Source organism: Kogia breviceps, chromosome 2 (assembly GCF_026419965.1).
Source record: "Kogia breviceps isolate mKogBre1 chromosome 2, mKogBre1 haplotype 1, whole genome shotgun sequence".
Taxonomy (NCBI): domain Eukaryota; kingdom Metazoa; phylum Chordata; class Mammalia; order Artiodactyla; family Physeteridae; genus Kogia; species Kogia breviceps.
In genome coordinates, this window is record NC_081311.1 from 28,038,176 (window position 1) to 28,054,069 (window position 15,894).

At 49.4% G+C, this 15,894-nt stretch overlaps 1 protein-coding gene across 4 annotated transcripts in view; it reads right to left on the reverse strand.

The window, feature by feature from the left end:
• PAX2 (paired box 2) overlaps positions 1 to 15,894 on the reverse strand; it is a 79,461-nt gene that overhangs the window by 26,688 nt on the left and 36,879 nt on the right. For 2 of the 4 annotated variants that reach the window (XM_059052452.2, XM_059052454.2), the window contains exon 6: positions 13,912 to 13,965. The exons of the other annotated variants lie outside the window; for them this stretch is intronic. In XM_059052452.2, the coding sequence (XP_058908435.1) occupies positions 13,912 to 13,965 (54 nt within the window). The remainder of the gene's footprint in view (positions 1 to 13,911; positions 13,966 to 15,894) is intronic. 4 annotated transcript variants of the gene reach the window in all.

Consider the following 15,894-nt stretch of genomic DNA (forward strand, 5'->3'; position numbering starts at 1 on the left):
TTGGAATGAAGCAGGATATAAATACATTAATTAAATTAAACAAACTGCTGAGTTAAAACATTGACGTAGATTATTCTTTCAAAGGGAACAAAGGTTCATATTGTCTTCTCCTCTGACGACTTTATATTTGCTTACAGTTAACAAAAGTTTTCATAGACCTTATGTTATCTGGGCTTCCTAACTACTCTCCAAGGTAGCTAGGGATTATAATCCCCTTTTTACTGGTGAGGAAACTGAGGCTCAGAGTAAATGAGGGTAAGTGGCTAGGTCAAGGGCATATCTACCAGGGAGCCTGGCACAGGGAAGATGCCCTTGGACAGCTGTGGCCTGAGCAGCAATGAGGAACAGCAGCTGCCTGCCCAGCCCATGTGCAGAGCCTGGGATCCAGCAGTGGGGCCCTGATCTCCATGCAAAAGAAGAGAATTGTACAACCAAAGATCACCTTGACTGGAAGGAGAGCCACCCACAGGGTAACAGTGATTACTCCCTGATCGTGAGCAAATTCTTTTCTTCTCATCTAAGTTTTTCTATAGGATCCAGGCTTTGTACAAGAAGCACATACCACTTCTAGAATCATCAATAAAAATGGCTTTTACTCCTCAACAAAAAGAGGTGATTTCCTCATTCACTTAACCTTGTCACTCCCCATCCATTCCTGGGCCACCCTGGAGCACAGCCCTACCTCCCACCCCTCTGACTCCAGACCAGAACCCTCTTGCCGGCCAATCATGAATAGGGCTGGCCGAAGGTGAGGTCTCAGCAGCTTGGGGGAGGGGACAGGCACTGAACACCACGTATTAGGGATGAGGGCTATAGACAAGGGACAAAACAGAGGTGTTCTGTCTTCCTTGTGTGTTGACACTGTACTTGAATCTCCAAAGCAGTCCCTGCAAGGGACAAGAGAAATTCTTGTGTGCTGACCAAAAGGTAGGTGGGGGTGATGGTAATAGAGAGAATGAAATAATGCCATTTCCTTGGTCAGAAAGCACCAAGGCACGGGCTTCCCTGGTGGCGCAGTGGTTGAGAATCCGCCTGCTGATGCAGGGGACACGGGTTCGTGCCCCGGTCCGGGAGGATCCCACATGCCGCAGAGTGGCTGGGCCCGTGAACCATGGCCGCTGAGCCTGCGCGTCCGGAGCCTCTGCTCCGCAACGGGAGAGGCCACAACAGTGAGAGGCCCGCGTACCACACACACACAAAAAAAGAAAGCACCAAGGCTCATCAAAATCAAAGTGGAATGAATAGGGGCTGCCCACCAAACCCCAAGAAGTAGGGATTAGGCATTTGAGAGGAATTCTTTTAAAGTATAGCAAAGAACTATATTAACTTCAGTTTTCCAAGCCCAAATACACACATCTACCCATCTATGGGGAAACTGACAATATGAGGGCTTCCACATACACTCATTAAATCCATTCACTTTTACGAGGTATTTACTATCATTCTTATCCTTCAGATGAGAGGCAAAATTACTTGTTGAACATCATCCAACTAGAAAGTAGCCAAAGGCTGGATTTGAACTCAGGAACGTCTGACTCCAAAGCCCTCTCTACTCTATCAAATTTGCCTTCCCTGTCAAAGACCATCATCACTGTCATGTACTGAGCACTAACTATGTACTAGGCAGGCTCCAGGTGCTTTATTACACATTATCTCTAATTCCCACATAACACTTGCAGAAGAGCTACCATTAATCCAATGTTACAAAAGAAGAAACAAGCTGAGGGAGAGTGAAAAACATGTGGGCGCTTCACACAGATAACAAGGCACGATCCCAGGGAAAGTCAGTCTCGCTTCACCTGTAGACCAAAAATGACCTGAAAAAGTGGTATAGGAAGAAAAGAGAAATGTGTGGAGGAAGTGGGGACAGTAGGTGATGGACCTCAGCCTCTAGGGGGCTTCGGGGAGCAGGAGGGGTCGGGGCGCTGAGCCGGGTGGGAGGTCTTTGCTGCATCCCAGTCTGACCAGTGGCCTCTGCCCCCTCTCCCTGTCTTAGCTCCTCTAACGCCACCTCCCTCCTCTGAGGGGTTCACTCCCAGGCCGCCCCCAGTCTCCCCAGCTGCCAGTTGTTGCAGTTTCAAACTCAATTGTTCTCCTCCGTGCTGAGGCAAATGGAGTCATTAATTACCTTCTATCGGCTGGGCTGAGTTCAGAATGCGATCAATATCCCCCGCTTGTCATTCAGGGCAGCCCGCCTGTGCCGCTCCTGCCCCACCCCCACGGTGGCGCAGGACCGCGAGGTCTGGGCTGCCACCCTGGCCTCCCATCTGATTGAGAACGGGGAGAGAGGTCGGGGATGCTGAGCGATGGGGCTGCTTTCCAGACTGGGAGAAGAGAGAGGATTAACAAAACGGGGAGGGGAGGGGGCAGAGGGGAGTGGGAAGGAGAAAGGAAAAGGAAGGAGCCTGAGGGGGTGAGGAGAGAAGGGCAGGAGACAGGAGAAGGAGGAGAGAGGAGGAAATGGGGGAGCCATGAGCTGGGAAGAAGCTGATGCAAACACTGTCTGTCCGAGGAGGTGGGATGACCATTCCGCATGGCCTCCTGTCCTTATACGGGACGATCCGTGGGACTGCCCTGGCCAGTCGCCCCAAGCCACGCTCAAGAGGAGGGCATAAAGAAGTCCCTGGAAACCTGGCCCAAAGCTCTGGCTTTGAGCAAGACCAGCTTCTGCCCAGCCTTCCAGCCCTGGAGAACCTGCTAATCTTGACCAAGCCCTGCTTCTAAACACTCCGTGAGTTCAGGATAGGGTGGAAGGCAGGGGCGTGGCTACCTGCCTGCCTGACCTCAGTCTTACTGGGCCCATTTACACCCATGTGCCTCTGGGGACACTAACTACATTAGTGGCCCTAATGTAATACTGAACTAGGAGTATCATCTCCTGGGTTGAAATCCTAGTTTTGTCCCTCACTTGCTATGTGACCTTGGCCAAGTCCCTCGAGCTTTTCTGGACTGAGTTTCCTCAGATGAACACCAGAGGGTTGCTAGCTCCTACCTCAGCAGTATTCACTTCTCTTTTCTCTGTGTTCCAGCAGACATCTATCCAAACTGCTATTGTAGAAATAATAATAATAATAACTAAAATCAATCCAGCTCCTATTATGGTACCAGACACTATGCCTAACATAATCCACTGATTCAATCCTTACAATAACAGCAGCTAACATTAAGTGCTTACTATATATTGGGCACTCATCTAAGAATTTTACATATATTAATTCGTTTAATTTTCACCAGAACTTAAGCAGGAAGCTCCTATTATTATCCCTATTTATTTTGTAGGTGAGGAAATGGAAGTGAAGAGGTTCAGGAACTTTCCTGAGGTTACAGAGCTAGCATGTGATGGAGCAGTCAGGAGCAAACCCAGGCAATATGCCTCGAGCAGTTGAGCTCATAATCTGGAGAAACCAAGGGCTAGACAGGCTATGTAACTCGCCCCGAAGTACTTATTCCAGCCAGGAAGTGGCAAAGCCAAGTTTAGAACCTATATGTATCATAGTTATTATTATCATATTTTTTTTGGCCACATGGTGCGGCTTGTGAGAGCACAGGGTCCTAACCACTGGACCGCCAGGAAATTCCCATGTCCTTATTTTTTAATGTTTGTTTTCTTCACTACACTGTGACTATTTTAAAGGCAGGGACCCATCTTTTTCATTTATGTAAACTTAGCCCAGGGCCTGACACATAGTAGGTGGTAAAAAATGTTGGCTGATTTGTTGCATAGAATTCCAAAAGCAAAGATTGATCCATTCTTTACTTGCCTTGCAGTTTACCTTTTAGAAGGAAAAAGAAGCAGTGTAGGACATTGCCACTCTGGATTCAGGGCTATCACATTTTATAGCTAGAAAGTATCATGGAGATAATTTAATTCATTCCCTCTTAGAGATTTGAAAAGAAAAAAGAGGCTCAGAAAGGTTGAGTAATTTCCCCATGTCACACAGCTAGTCATCGTTAGGATACAAACAGAGGTTTCTCAGACTCGTGCCCTTTTCTGCTACTCCAGGCTGCTTAATTCTGAACAAGAAAGAAAAAACTGATAAAAGGGAAGTGTTGGGGATCTGGGGAGAAAGCACCCATGTCTAGAGGTGACAGTAGCAAAAGGAGGGGGCATTGCACAGAATCTGACTTGAGAAAAGCAAACTGCTATGTGTTGAGGGAAAGAATGGTTGTGTGATACCATGGCAAGAGATTCTAGAAGGGAATATAATTCCATGAGGACAGGATGCTCTAAAAATGAAATTCTGCTGCTACAAGCTCAAATAATCAACCTGACAAAGTAAAGGGAGTGGGAGTGGGGGAAGGGTGGAAAGAGAGGGCATTTAAGGGAAATCATTGTTGTTGCACATGAATAAGCTTCAAAATATGATGAGCCTAGATTTTAAAAGGACATGTACATGGAACAGTGGAAGATTATGCAGCCATTAAAAAATAATGTTTTCAAAGAATATTTAATGATATGTGAAAATGGTCCTATATAATGTTAAGTGAAAAAAGCAAGACACAAAATGTATATACAGTATCATTCCAATTTTGATAAAAATTATATATATATATATATAATTATGTATACACAGGGAAAAAAAGACTGTAAAGAATATGCCAAAATTCTAAATCTCATCACCAAAATTCTCCTGGTGATGAGATTATGGGTGATTTTTTTAAAAATTTACTGTATCTTCCAAATATTTTTACAATGAGCATACATTACACTTATTATCAGACAAAAGTTATTTTTTTTCCTCTTATAAAGGACACACACAACAGATGGAAGGAGGGGACCATAACCAGGGATGGATATGAGAGTAGCAGGAGCCTGCCAGGAAGACAAAAGCTCAAAACAAGCTGAAACAACAAAAAAGGGCCTTGGTAGCTACGTCTGGAGAAAGAACAAAAAGGAAGGCAAGCTTAAGCTCAGTGCTCAGGAAAGGATGCAATACTGAGAGAGAAGGCAGAACTTCTCAACCCCTGGCTTGACTTGGTCTTCTCCATCAAAGAAAAGAATCTTCAAAATGGGACCAGGAGGAGTTGCCCAGGTCAGGAGGAGGCCAGGCAGGTAACTCGTAACCATTTCAATTGAGTTACCTCTCCTAGGCCCAGATAATTTGTATATCAGAACTCAGGTGAGGCGGGGTGGTGGTTGGGGGGAGGTAGATAGCATCCTAAAGTTTTTGTTGATAATCCTTGAGTGGTCACAATGAAAGGGCAACACAGTGACAAAACCAATGCCATCGTGAAAAGGGGAGAAAGGTAAGCTTATGCAAACAACAGTCTAATACATTTAATATTAGGGTCTGGAAATATTTTAGAAGAAATTATCATGCAGTTAATTTGTGGGCATTAGAAAAGAAAATGGTAATACTGTGGAGTCTGCATGCATTCCCCAAGAATAAGTGGTAGCACATTAACTAGTTATCAGTGCTTAGATCAAATGCCATCCCTACAAAGACTTCCTCAATTGGCCTGATGGGAAGCAACTCCCCCCCGCTTCTTTACATTTATCATAGCACTTTATACCTTGATCATAGATCTCACATTCTGCTTGTGTAATGGTGTGCACATCTATCTCCCTACTAGATTAGACGCTTCTTGAGGTCAAGGACTGTGTCCTTCCTATTTACCTTTGTAAATCAGTCCTGCTATGCTTTATCCATAGCAGACATTTAATTTTCTCATCAACTTATATTGGATTTTTAAAATTGATTGATTAAGGAAACACTGTGGGTATAGTGAATGGTAACAGAGAATTTCACAGTCTTCTTAACTTTATGGGCAAGATGAAGAACAGTGAAATGGCTGATGGCTATTGGGCTCAATGGTCCCTAAAGCACCCAGAAGGGACGTCTCCACTGGTGGGCCATGTGGCTTTCCTTTATTTTAAAGGAAAATAACTCTTTAAAAAAACGACTTGGGGGACTTCCCTGGTGGTCTGGTGATAAAGAATCCGCCTTCCAATGCAGGGGACATGGGTTCGATCCCTAGTCAGGGAACTAAGATCCTTCATGCCGCAGGGCAACTAAGCCCACGGGTCCCAACTACTGAGCCCGTGTGCCTCAACTACAGAGCCCACGTGCTCTGGAGTCTGTGTGCCACAACTAGAGAGAAGCCCATGCACCACAACAAAGATCCCGCGCATGGAAATGAAAGATCCCCCACGCAACAAAGAAGATCCTGCGTGCTGCAACTAAGACCCGATGCAGCCAAATATAAAAAATAAAAAATAAAGTAAAATAAAGAAAAATAAATTTTAAAAACGAGTAGGAGATGTCGGACAAACAAGAATAAAAAACTACTTGGATGATGACATAGAAGACATCCTTATGATCTTTTTTTTTGTGATACGCGGGCCTCTCACTGCTGTGGCCTCTCCCGCTGTGGAGCACAGGCTCCGGACGTGCAGGCCCAGCGGCCATGGCTCACGGACCCAGCCGCTCCGCGGCATGCGGGATCCTCCCGGACCGGGGCACGAACCCGCGTTCCCTGCATCGGCAGGCGGACCCTCAACCACTGCGCCACCAGGGAAGCCCCATCCTTATGATCTTAATTGGGTGGAATTAAGAGCCCAAACCAACAAGATGAAATTCAACAGGGATAAATAGAATGCCCTATGTTTAGGTTTTAAAAAAATCAATTACACAAGTGTAGAATGGGGTAGACCTGGCTTGATAGCAATTGATGTGAAAAAGATCTCAAGGTTTTAGTTGACCACGAACTCAATATGAGTTTGAGCCTGACATGGCTGCTAAAAAATCGAATGTAATCTTAGGCTACATTATGGATGTAGAATCTCCAGGTGGAGAATGGCAAGCGTTCTACTGTACTTGGCTTTGGCTAGACTGTCTCTAGAGTTTAGTGTTCATTTAAGAAGGACTTTAACTGTCAAGAATGAATTCAGAGATGGGTAACCAGGATGGTGAAGGGCCTTCCACAAGCATAGGGACCACATCATGTGAGAAAGTGAAATCCACCCAGGGCTCAGCCCGGTGTTAGGTGCTCAGTAAATCAGGTGGAATGAATGGAAGGGAGGGAGGCAGGGAGAAAAGAGGGGCTGTTGCGTGGAGATCTTTACCACCACTCTATGTGGCAAATGTTGTTATCTTATTTTAAAGATGAGGAAACAGATTCGGAGAGATTATGTAATCAGCCAAAGGTCCCAGAGCAAGCAAGGAGAGGAGGTGGAGCCCGATCCAGACATCGGGATTCCAAGTCCCATCCTCTTCCCTCAACACCACACGGACTCAGTATAAAGGCAGTACTGCTAACAATGACAACTGTCCATCTATGTCCTATGTCCAGGCAGGGGCTGTGACCTGTCAAACAGAACTGCTAGAGGGGCAAGTTCCATGTAAGTGGCAGATAAAACCAGATGACCTTCAAGAATCTGACTCTGTCTTGTCACCACTCTTAGCCCAGCCACTGGCCTCCCTCCATAGGGGAGATAGCCCTGGAGACAGCCTCTCCAAATCTCAGTCATTTCCAGCTTCAAGTCCCATTTCCTGCCTGCTCTTCTAGCCACTTCCCTGGATTGCTACTAAACACTCAGCCACATGGTTCAGCGTTCAATTAACAGCTTATTGTCTGATTTGGGATAGCCTTGCCTCTCCATAGACTGTAAGTTCCGTGAGATCCACAACCTGGTTATTTGCTCCTCTTACACATCCTAACACAGTGGGAACTTGGGTCCACAAAGATCCCCAGAGAGGTCAGTGTAAGTTTTCTCCATATCCCACCTGTTTACACACTGAAGCAAAACCACAGACTCTCAGCTCTCTGAAATGGTTTATGGGAAATCAGCCCAAGGACAGAGAGATGGCCTGAATGATCATTTAGGGCCCTCATATTTTCTAACCAACCAGGGGAGAAGAGGGTTATACGGGGGAGATCTAGAACCCCAGAGAATTATATCCATACTGTCACCACACCCGTTTTGAATAAGTTAGCCCCCAGTTACCTGGAGAAAAGTGGGTCATGGGCACCCACTGCCAACATGCTGCCAGCGTGGTGGTTGTGACCCCTATGTGAAGAAGTAGAAGGACGGAGAGCAGGGACAGATGGGGGAAGGGGAACAAACAGGTAGTGGGAGAGAGGACCGCTGCACAGAGGAAGGGGAGGGGTGAGCATTGGGTGGGTTTGGGTGAATTCCCCAGGGAGATCAACCTTCCTGGCTGAGAGCATACGCTGAGCCTTCCTGCTGCCCTGCAGGCAGAGGCTGGGGCTCTGGGCGCACTGGCCGCTGGCGGGGAAGGAGGGCTGGCTGAAGGTCTGTCTGAGTGGGACCTGAGTCCTCCTTCAGCCCTGTCTGGGCTCTCAGGAGGGGCTGGGGCCTTCTGCCTGGGGCCGGGCTCCAGCTGGGGCCAGAACGCCGTTAGAAAGCTCTCTGGAGCCAGAAGGGAAGGGGCCTTTGTTAGCTCAAAGGACACAAGCAAGGCGAAAAATTACATACCAGGCCGCTCTAAGTATGCTTGTTTAGAGAAACTGCTTGCATTTATGAAGTCTTTGGTGCGGAAAGCAGGGTTGCAAATGACTGCATCAGAGCGACAGTAAAGGCCATTAATTTCCTGTTATGTTTTCCTGTGTTGGGGGCTTTATTAATTTAATTTTACACTGTCGAACAACAGCGAGAGCTGACACTGCCACACCGCCACGGCTGGGGTTTTCTTTTTGTGTGTGTAGCAAAGCTTTGCCTGACATGCAGATCAACGCTATTACTGGAACCAATAAAGATGAGGGGAGGGATGAGGAGGGGGAGGGAGGGAAGGAGGGAGGGAGGAAGAGAGAAAAGAGGAGAGAAAGGGCAAAAGCCATCCCTGGGCAGTTTCTGCCTCCCTCCATGCCTTGTGTCTCCTGGCTTCCCAGAGCATCCTCCACAATCAATTTCCTGCCATCCTTCCCCTTCCCTTGTACCCTCTCCTGCTTGACTCTCTGCCTTCAGATGACTCTACCTCTGTTTTCCTCCTCTGTCCCAGCTCCTGGAAGAACCTGAATAGCGACACGGAGTTCTCAGGAAAAGGTGGGAGGGAGGCTTCTCCCCACTGCCCGTCCCCGGCTCAGGCGTCTCATGGAAGCACCGGGGCAGGAGACTGGATGTTGCCACCTTGCCCTGGGCAGAGAGGAGGCTTTGCGACATATTTCCCTTTCCAGTCATCTTTCTTCACACTCTCCTTTTGTCTGAAGTCAAGGATTCTGGGCCACTTACATATTATTAGTGAACACACACATGAACCCAGGTGCTTGTGCACATGCAGAAGAGTCTAGAAAGGCAGTTACTCCGCCTTGCTTATAAGTCCGTCTGAGAGCTCCCATATCCTAACCTGGTCAACTATTTAGTTCCTCTGAATTCCCAGAAAAAATACTGTCTCTGATTGTTTTTCCTTAAGAGACTCCTTAAATTTCTTCTTAAGGACTGTCTTCAGTAGCTGTGGGGTACCTGATTGGTCTAGACCAAGGTGCCAGAGAAAAATGGATCCCCAGCAACAGAAAAAAGGCAGGTTCTTCGGAGACCACATTCTGGTCCCTTTTCCTTCCTAGACCTCAAGACCACCTGCACTGCCCTTTTCCCAGAGCAGCTTCCACAAGCTGGTTGCCCCAGTGGTCCACACTGCAAAGGAGATGGAGATGGGGGTGGGGAGGTAAGAGGGAAGGGAAGCTCCCAGGGTCCCTTCTACCAAACACCCATCTGCATCCCTCCATCCCAGGCTTTGCAGTCTGTTGGGGCCTAGGGAGATCTGTGTGAGCCAATGACAGAGACAGAGAGACTGTGTGCGTGTGCGTGTGTGTGTGTGTGTGTGTGTGTCCCCGTGCATCTCTCCCTCTGTCACTGGCTTGCTTGCACTCCTGCCTGCACTTTCTGCTTCGGGAGCTGTCTGGCAGGCTCCAAGAGGCTGTTGGATGGACTCCAACTCTCCCCAGGAGGAGAGCATAAACTTCATAAACTGCATTTACTTTAATGCAGGTTCCTGGGGCTGCTTTCCTCCTGCTTTTCTTCCCTCCCCTTGTCTGCTCTGTCTCGATCACATTTTATCCCTGCCCTTGTGTGCAGTGCACCCGGACACACACACACACACACACACACACACACACACACACACACACACACACACACACTAGAGCTCTTGAAAAAGATGAAGCCTGGGCAGAAGGAGGACGGGTGGGCAAGGTGTAAAAGCTCTGTCTGAAGGAGGAAGCCTCAGCCCAGCCCTGGAAAGACCCCCGTGAGATGTCCACACGCTTGTCTCCAGCGGACATGAGCACAAAGGGTGCTTTGAGGCAGGCCGCCGGGCACCTCAGGGAGGGAGGGATGCTGACATTTCGCTGCTCCGATGGCCAAATGAGGAGCCACCTGGAGGCTGGGATACGGGCTCCAAGGAAGGGAGGGAGAGAAGGAGAGGCCTCCATGCAGGTTGAGGTCTGTGAGGCCTCCCTTGTCTGGTGCTGTCAAGGTCAGCAGGTTTGAGTTCACCGAAGGGTCAGGATGGTTTGAATTACTGGCTGTGCTGCAACTACTCGGCTCTGAGGCTCGTGATCCGTCTCCCAGCCCTCCCCCAACCCTCCTGGCCTTTCCACCCCGACGGGGGAGAATGGGGAGGGTCCCCCCTCCCGGCCACCGGGGCCCTGAGGAAGGCAAGCAAGGGAGGGGCCCTTCTCTGTGCTCCGGGGCCCCTCTTGTGCAGCCAGCAATGGTCGGGAGGCTGCTGGGACCCATTCCTCTGGCAGGCAGCACTCCCGGGTCTCCCTAGCTTACCTTCTCCCCGACCCTTTTTCTGAGGAGTCCTCCAGGCCCCTGCCCAGATTTCTCTCTTGGTGCCCTTGCCTGTTGGGGAAGGAGGACGATACCTACCTGCAGGGCTGGAAGGTAGTTGCCAAGTGGAAGGCAAGGGGCTGAAGATGTGTTCTGACACGGTGGGTGTGCATACACGTGCACAGGAGCGCACAGATGCGGGGGTGGGGAGGACCTGAGGCCTCTGCTGAGAAAGTTATTGCTATTCCCACCCCGATTTCCAGTGGTGGAGGGTCACACACAGCCCCTCCACTGCAAGTCTGTACCTCCTCTCCTGGGGAGCGGGGTCAACCCATCCATTCTGACTTTTTGGCCCTTTATGAAAAAAAATGCACTCTTTTGTGCTAAATCTCAACATCCTTCCTCAGAAAACCAAATATAACTCTTTACCCACAACAGCATGAACTGGCTGGGAAACTAAGGTGGTGAATGACGTGGCTGCAGTCTCTGATATAAACGCAGGGATTTAGGTACAAATTCACACACCTATGTCAGCTGCACACAGCCATGGCTAAACCCTGCTATCTCTCTACAGAAAAAAGTAAGTCCGGGTGTGCACAGGGAGCAAGGTAAAGGTCTCAATAAAACCTTTAAACCTAACTCTGTATAATGACATGGTTGGTGTTCAACAGGCTCGTAGCCAACATTACCCTGAGAGTTAGGCTAAAATATGCGATCCAACTAAGATAGAAAAACTCCCCCCTCAGGTATGAACGGTCTAATTTCCCATGTTACTAGGAAGATATACTCATAACAATGAATGTGTGTTCGGCAGTGGATTTGGGGAGGGGTGTGTCTTAGCAAATGCTGACCTTTGAACCTTAGTTCGCTCTTGGGCTGGAGTGGACAGTAGCCAGGGTTTGAATATTTGTTGGAAAATGAACGTAGGTTGAGCTTTGTTAATACAGTTAAAGTTGGGTGCTTGTCTAGACAGATGACTACCTCCATGCAGATTTTGTTTCTGGACTTTCATAGAACCTGCCTCCTTAGGTTCAGAGTCTGTCACCTGTGCTTGGTAGTATGTAGTGTGTGTGAAATCATATAATTCTAGCAATAACCCACAGAAACTCAAACTCCGCTTGGCTTCCCTCTGCCAATATACTATCTTCATGCAGTGCTTGGCCGGGGCCTGGAGGAGAGTAAAAGCAAAAAAGGCTCTGCGACATCCTGCCCACGGTGTAAGCTCACTCCAGAGGTCTGAGAGCACGGCACCCCGGGTCCACGCTCCTGGATGGGTCTTCTCTAAGTAAGGAGTTGGTTGGCTGGGAGTGTGTGTGGAGGGACTGAGTGGAAGACATAACTGCGCCCAAGTGCTGGGTTTAGGTTAAGGAATCAGTGCAACCTTCTTTTGTTTACCCAACAGAGTGCAACCTCACCTTGCCTTCTGGGCCCTCCTCTGCACCCCTCCCAGCTCCTTCAGGCTGCATCCTGTCCCACTAAAATGATGTGGACTCAGCGAAACTTCCCTAAGCTCTTCCCATGCAGGGAGCATTCAGACCCCTCTCTGCTTCTGCCAGCCCCCGGCCCCTGGACCCAAAGGCCACAGAGAACAGGCGCTGTGGGCCCCAGAGAGTCGGGCTCTGGCTCCTGCCTCTGCCTCTAACTGTCCACCCATGCAAACCTTCCAAGGAGCGCTCACCTGCAGACTCCCCCAGCAGCCTCCTCCAGGACCGAAGGCCCGGGCCTTGAGCACCCAGAGTCCCAGGGCCTGGCAACTGGCCAACGGCGGCCTCTCCTCTTTCCCAGGGTCCTCCTTGCCTGCCTTTTCTGACACCAGCACTCCTCCTGCTGCCCCTCCAGAAAGAGAGCAGGGGAGAGAGCCCGGTGACCAGGGCATGCCTGGTTTACATTAATGAGATACACCGAGTGTAATCCAGCCATGGAGGCAGCCTACCAAAGGAGGTGATCTCGGGCGGCCAGGAGCAGAGCTGCTCAGGTAATTGGTTTATCTATCTGGAAGCAGGGGGAGCAATCTCAGCACAGACAGACTAGCAGTAAAGTCTCTTCCTTAAGGCTATTTCCTTTGTCTTTTCAATTGCTTGCACATCCATGTGAGAGAGGGAGTGTTAAAGAGAGAGGGAGAGGGAGAAATGTTAATTTGTGAATTAATGGCTTTTCTCAGCGGAATTGTAAATTCAAATGTCACCTCACACGGTGACACCACGGCTGGTCTGCTGAAGAAGCAATGATAAGATCCCCCACCTCCCTCGGTGCCCCTCCCTCCCCAAAGATAGCTGCGGAGTGGAACATGCTACTTTTAATTTGCAATAACAACACAACAGAGGTATGCAGTAATGACTGCCTTCTCCCCTCCTCCTGGCTTCCTTCCCCCCAGTCCAGTTGGCTCCCCACTTTCTCCCTCCCACCCCTCTGCTCTTCTGAAGCAACACCTCACCTCACCCTGGCTGCCCCCCACCCCACCCCAACCAGGGTCTGATCACATGGTGGGGGGTGCCTTTGGAATTGATGCTGCAACCCTCTCTTCTCCTTCAATAATCAGGGAATTAATGACCCTGAAGTTAAAGTGAGGCTGATACCGAGGCCCTGCCCAGCGTTGGGAAAAAGCCTTCATTGTTTTCAAGCAGGAGGCGGGCAGCAGTGAGGGAGATTCATGGATGGAGATTGAATATGCAATTTTCTTTCACCTTGCCAAGAGCTGCCCCTGGGCTGTGCCTGGCCTAAATTTTTCCTTTTACCATCTCTGCCTTATCCGGCCCTCCCACCTCCCTTCCATTCTTTCCAGAAAATTACCTTCAAAATTGATTTCCACTTTTACAAACAAATATAATGGGAACACAGGAAAAAACTTGGGCCGTGATGAATTAGGGCTGTCAGGTGTTTCCAGGTCTCCTTTGCTTTTGTTTTACTACCCGATCTGCTCTTTGTTTTTCCAAGGGCTGGAAAAAGTGTCCCCCATCCACTGAGGGCCTGACCCTCCAGGCAACGAGGCCTCAGCCCCCAAACCCAGCAGTAGCCCAAGGCGGAAGTGAGCCAGGCCTTGAGACTCTGTTAGCCTCTTGGTTTCCCAGTGGAATCCTGGGCCACCTCCTCCTATTCTGCTCTCTGAAGACTCTCTAACGGCCCCACCCCGGCTCTTTCCCCTGGTCCCCGCACCATGTTCCCTCTGGCCCCCATACCTCTTAAAGTCCAGACCAGATGCAAACCTCCACCTCCTCTAATGTATACCTCGACTAGAGCAAATAAGAGACAGACACTGAAAGATCGCGAAAGACAGGCAGGTCGAAGACCGGGGAGGGGGGGCAAACCCTGAGGTTGGGAGACCAGGTTCCTCTGTAAGGGTTCTCAGTCTCAGTCTCCCTTGCCTTGGGGGCCAGTCCACCCCTGGAGGCAGGATCAGGACGGCCCATCCTTTTGCCAACAGAATGCAGGGTGATGCCTACAGGGCCCTTTGGGCAAAATTCCATACGCGAACCTATGCCTCAAGACCATGCAGTCTTAGCACACCCAGGTCTGGCTTAGAGCTCTCCCAGCTCCTTGGAGCTGCTGACAGGGACGTGGACATGCACCTGCTCACATTTGAACATCTCTTCGAGTGTATACACTACCCAGAAAACTGCATGCCTGCCCAATGCAGTTCTGCATCCCCTTTCACCCAACGATCTCAGAAAGGTAGAGAACACACAATACCCCCATTTGCATAACCCATGTGAAAAAGCACATGTGTCCACAAAACAAACATACATTTCCCAAGGTAAATAAATAAATTTGTATGTGGGAGCAGAAATACACAGTAATGGATAGAGGGAGGGAGGCCTCCACGTTAGAGAAGAAGGGGTCCCGTATTTATTTACCCACATCTAAAATGCCTGTGGAGGCTAATAAGAGACGACATGCGGCCCAAGTGGTTAACCGCAGAGCAGATGAGCAAGCAGAGATGGACAGAGGTCCTCCCAGTCACACAGGGGAGGCTTATATCTTTCCCCCACTGCCCTGGTCCCATCTAGGTCGGTTTATCCCAGCATCAGCTTCCCTAGGCTGCCCCTACTTAAAAGGAGCTGCACCAAGATGAGAAAGGCTGTACCCCAAAAAGTTTCTTTCTGACACAACTTCATTTCCCCTTGAAACGTAAGCCTGCCAATTATGCCTTCCCCCCCAGACACACACAGAGCCATCTTCCGAGATGGAGTCGGCTCAACTCCATCTCCATGATCTCGTGTAGTGCTCCCCACAGACCCCGTGAAGTAAGTACCCCGTCACTGTCTCCATTTCACAGAGGAGAAGACTGAGCTGATGAAGGTTAAGTGACTTGCCCAAGGCACTAGGACTCAAACCCGGCCGCGCCTCCCTCCAGACCCCTTCCCCACGGAGCCACACGGCCCATCCCTGCTGTGCTCCTGGGACTGCCTGCTGGCCTCCACCCCGAATCCTTCTTCTGCGTGGGGCTCTTTGCAGCCTTCTCTCACCTGAAGCCCAGGCTACTAGACAGAGCAGATGCTGCTCCTTCCCACAGCCTAATCCCCTCATCTGCTCCAAGTCAAATCTGAGCATCACACTGGGGGACTTTTGGGGGGAAACTAACTAAGGAAATAAACCACTTCTTGAAGTTACGGCTTCATCCAAAGCAGAAAGGGGCTATCAAAGGCAGTGAGTGACAGGTCTCGGCTGTTTGCAGCCATGCAGCCTGCCCTGCCTGCAAACGTACAACTGCACCTGCCTGGCACCACTCGACTGCACAATTCATTGTGCACCTAATTAATGGAAGGCAGAATCACGGCCCCCTGCAATCTCACACATCAAAGGATGATACCAACACACCTCCCCTCACACAGATCAAAAGACCCATACATATGACTTCATGCAGATTTTTGGACAAGTTATGTAATTGCTCTGGTCTTCAACAGCACTGATGGACGGCAATGCTTTACACCACCGCCAAAAGCAACTGGGTGAAGGTAAAGGACTTAGGTCTTTCAGCCTAAAAAAATACAAGAGTCCCTATTCTGCAGCCACATAAGCCAGGGCATGCAACATTCGGGGAGGCAGTGTTCCTTCAAAGGACCCTAATATACCCACCCATAATTGTAGTCAAGAAGAGGGAAAGATTTTCGCAGGGTACTGAACGAGGATCTACCTTCTCAGACGGATGGACAGCCTGTCTG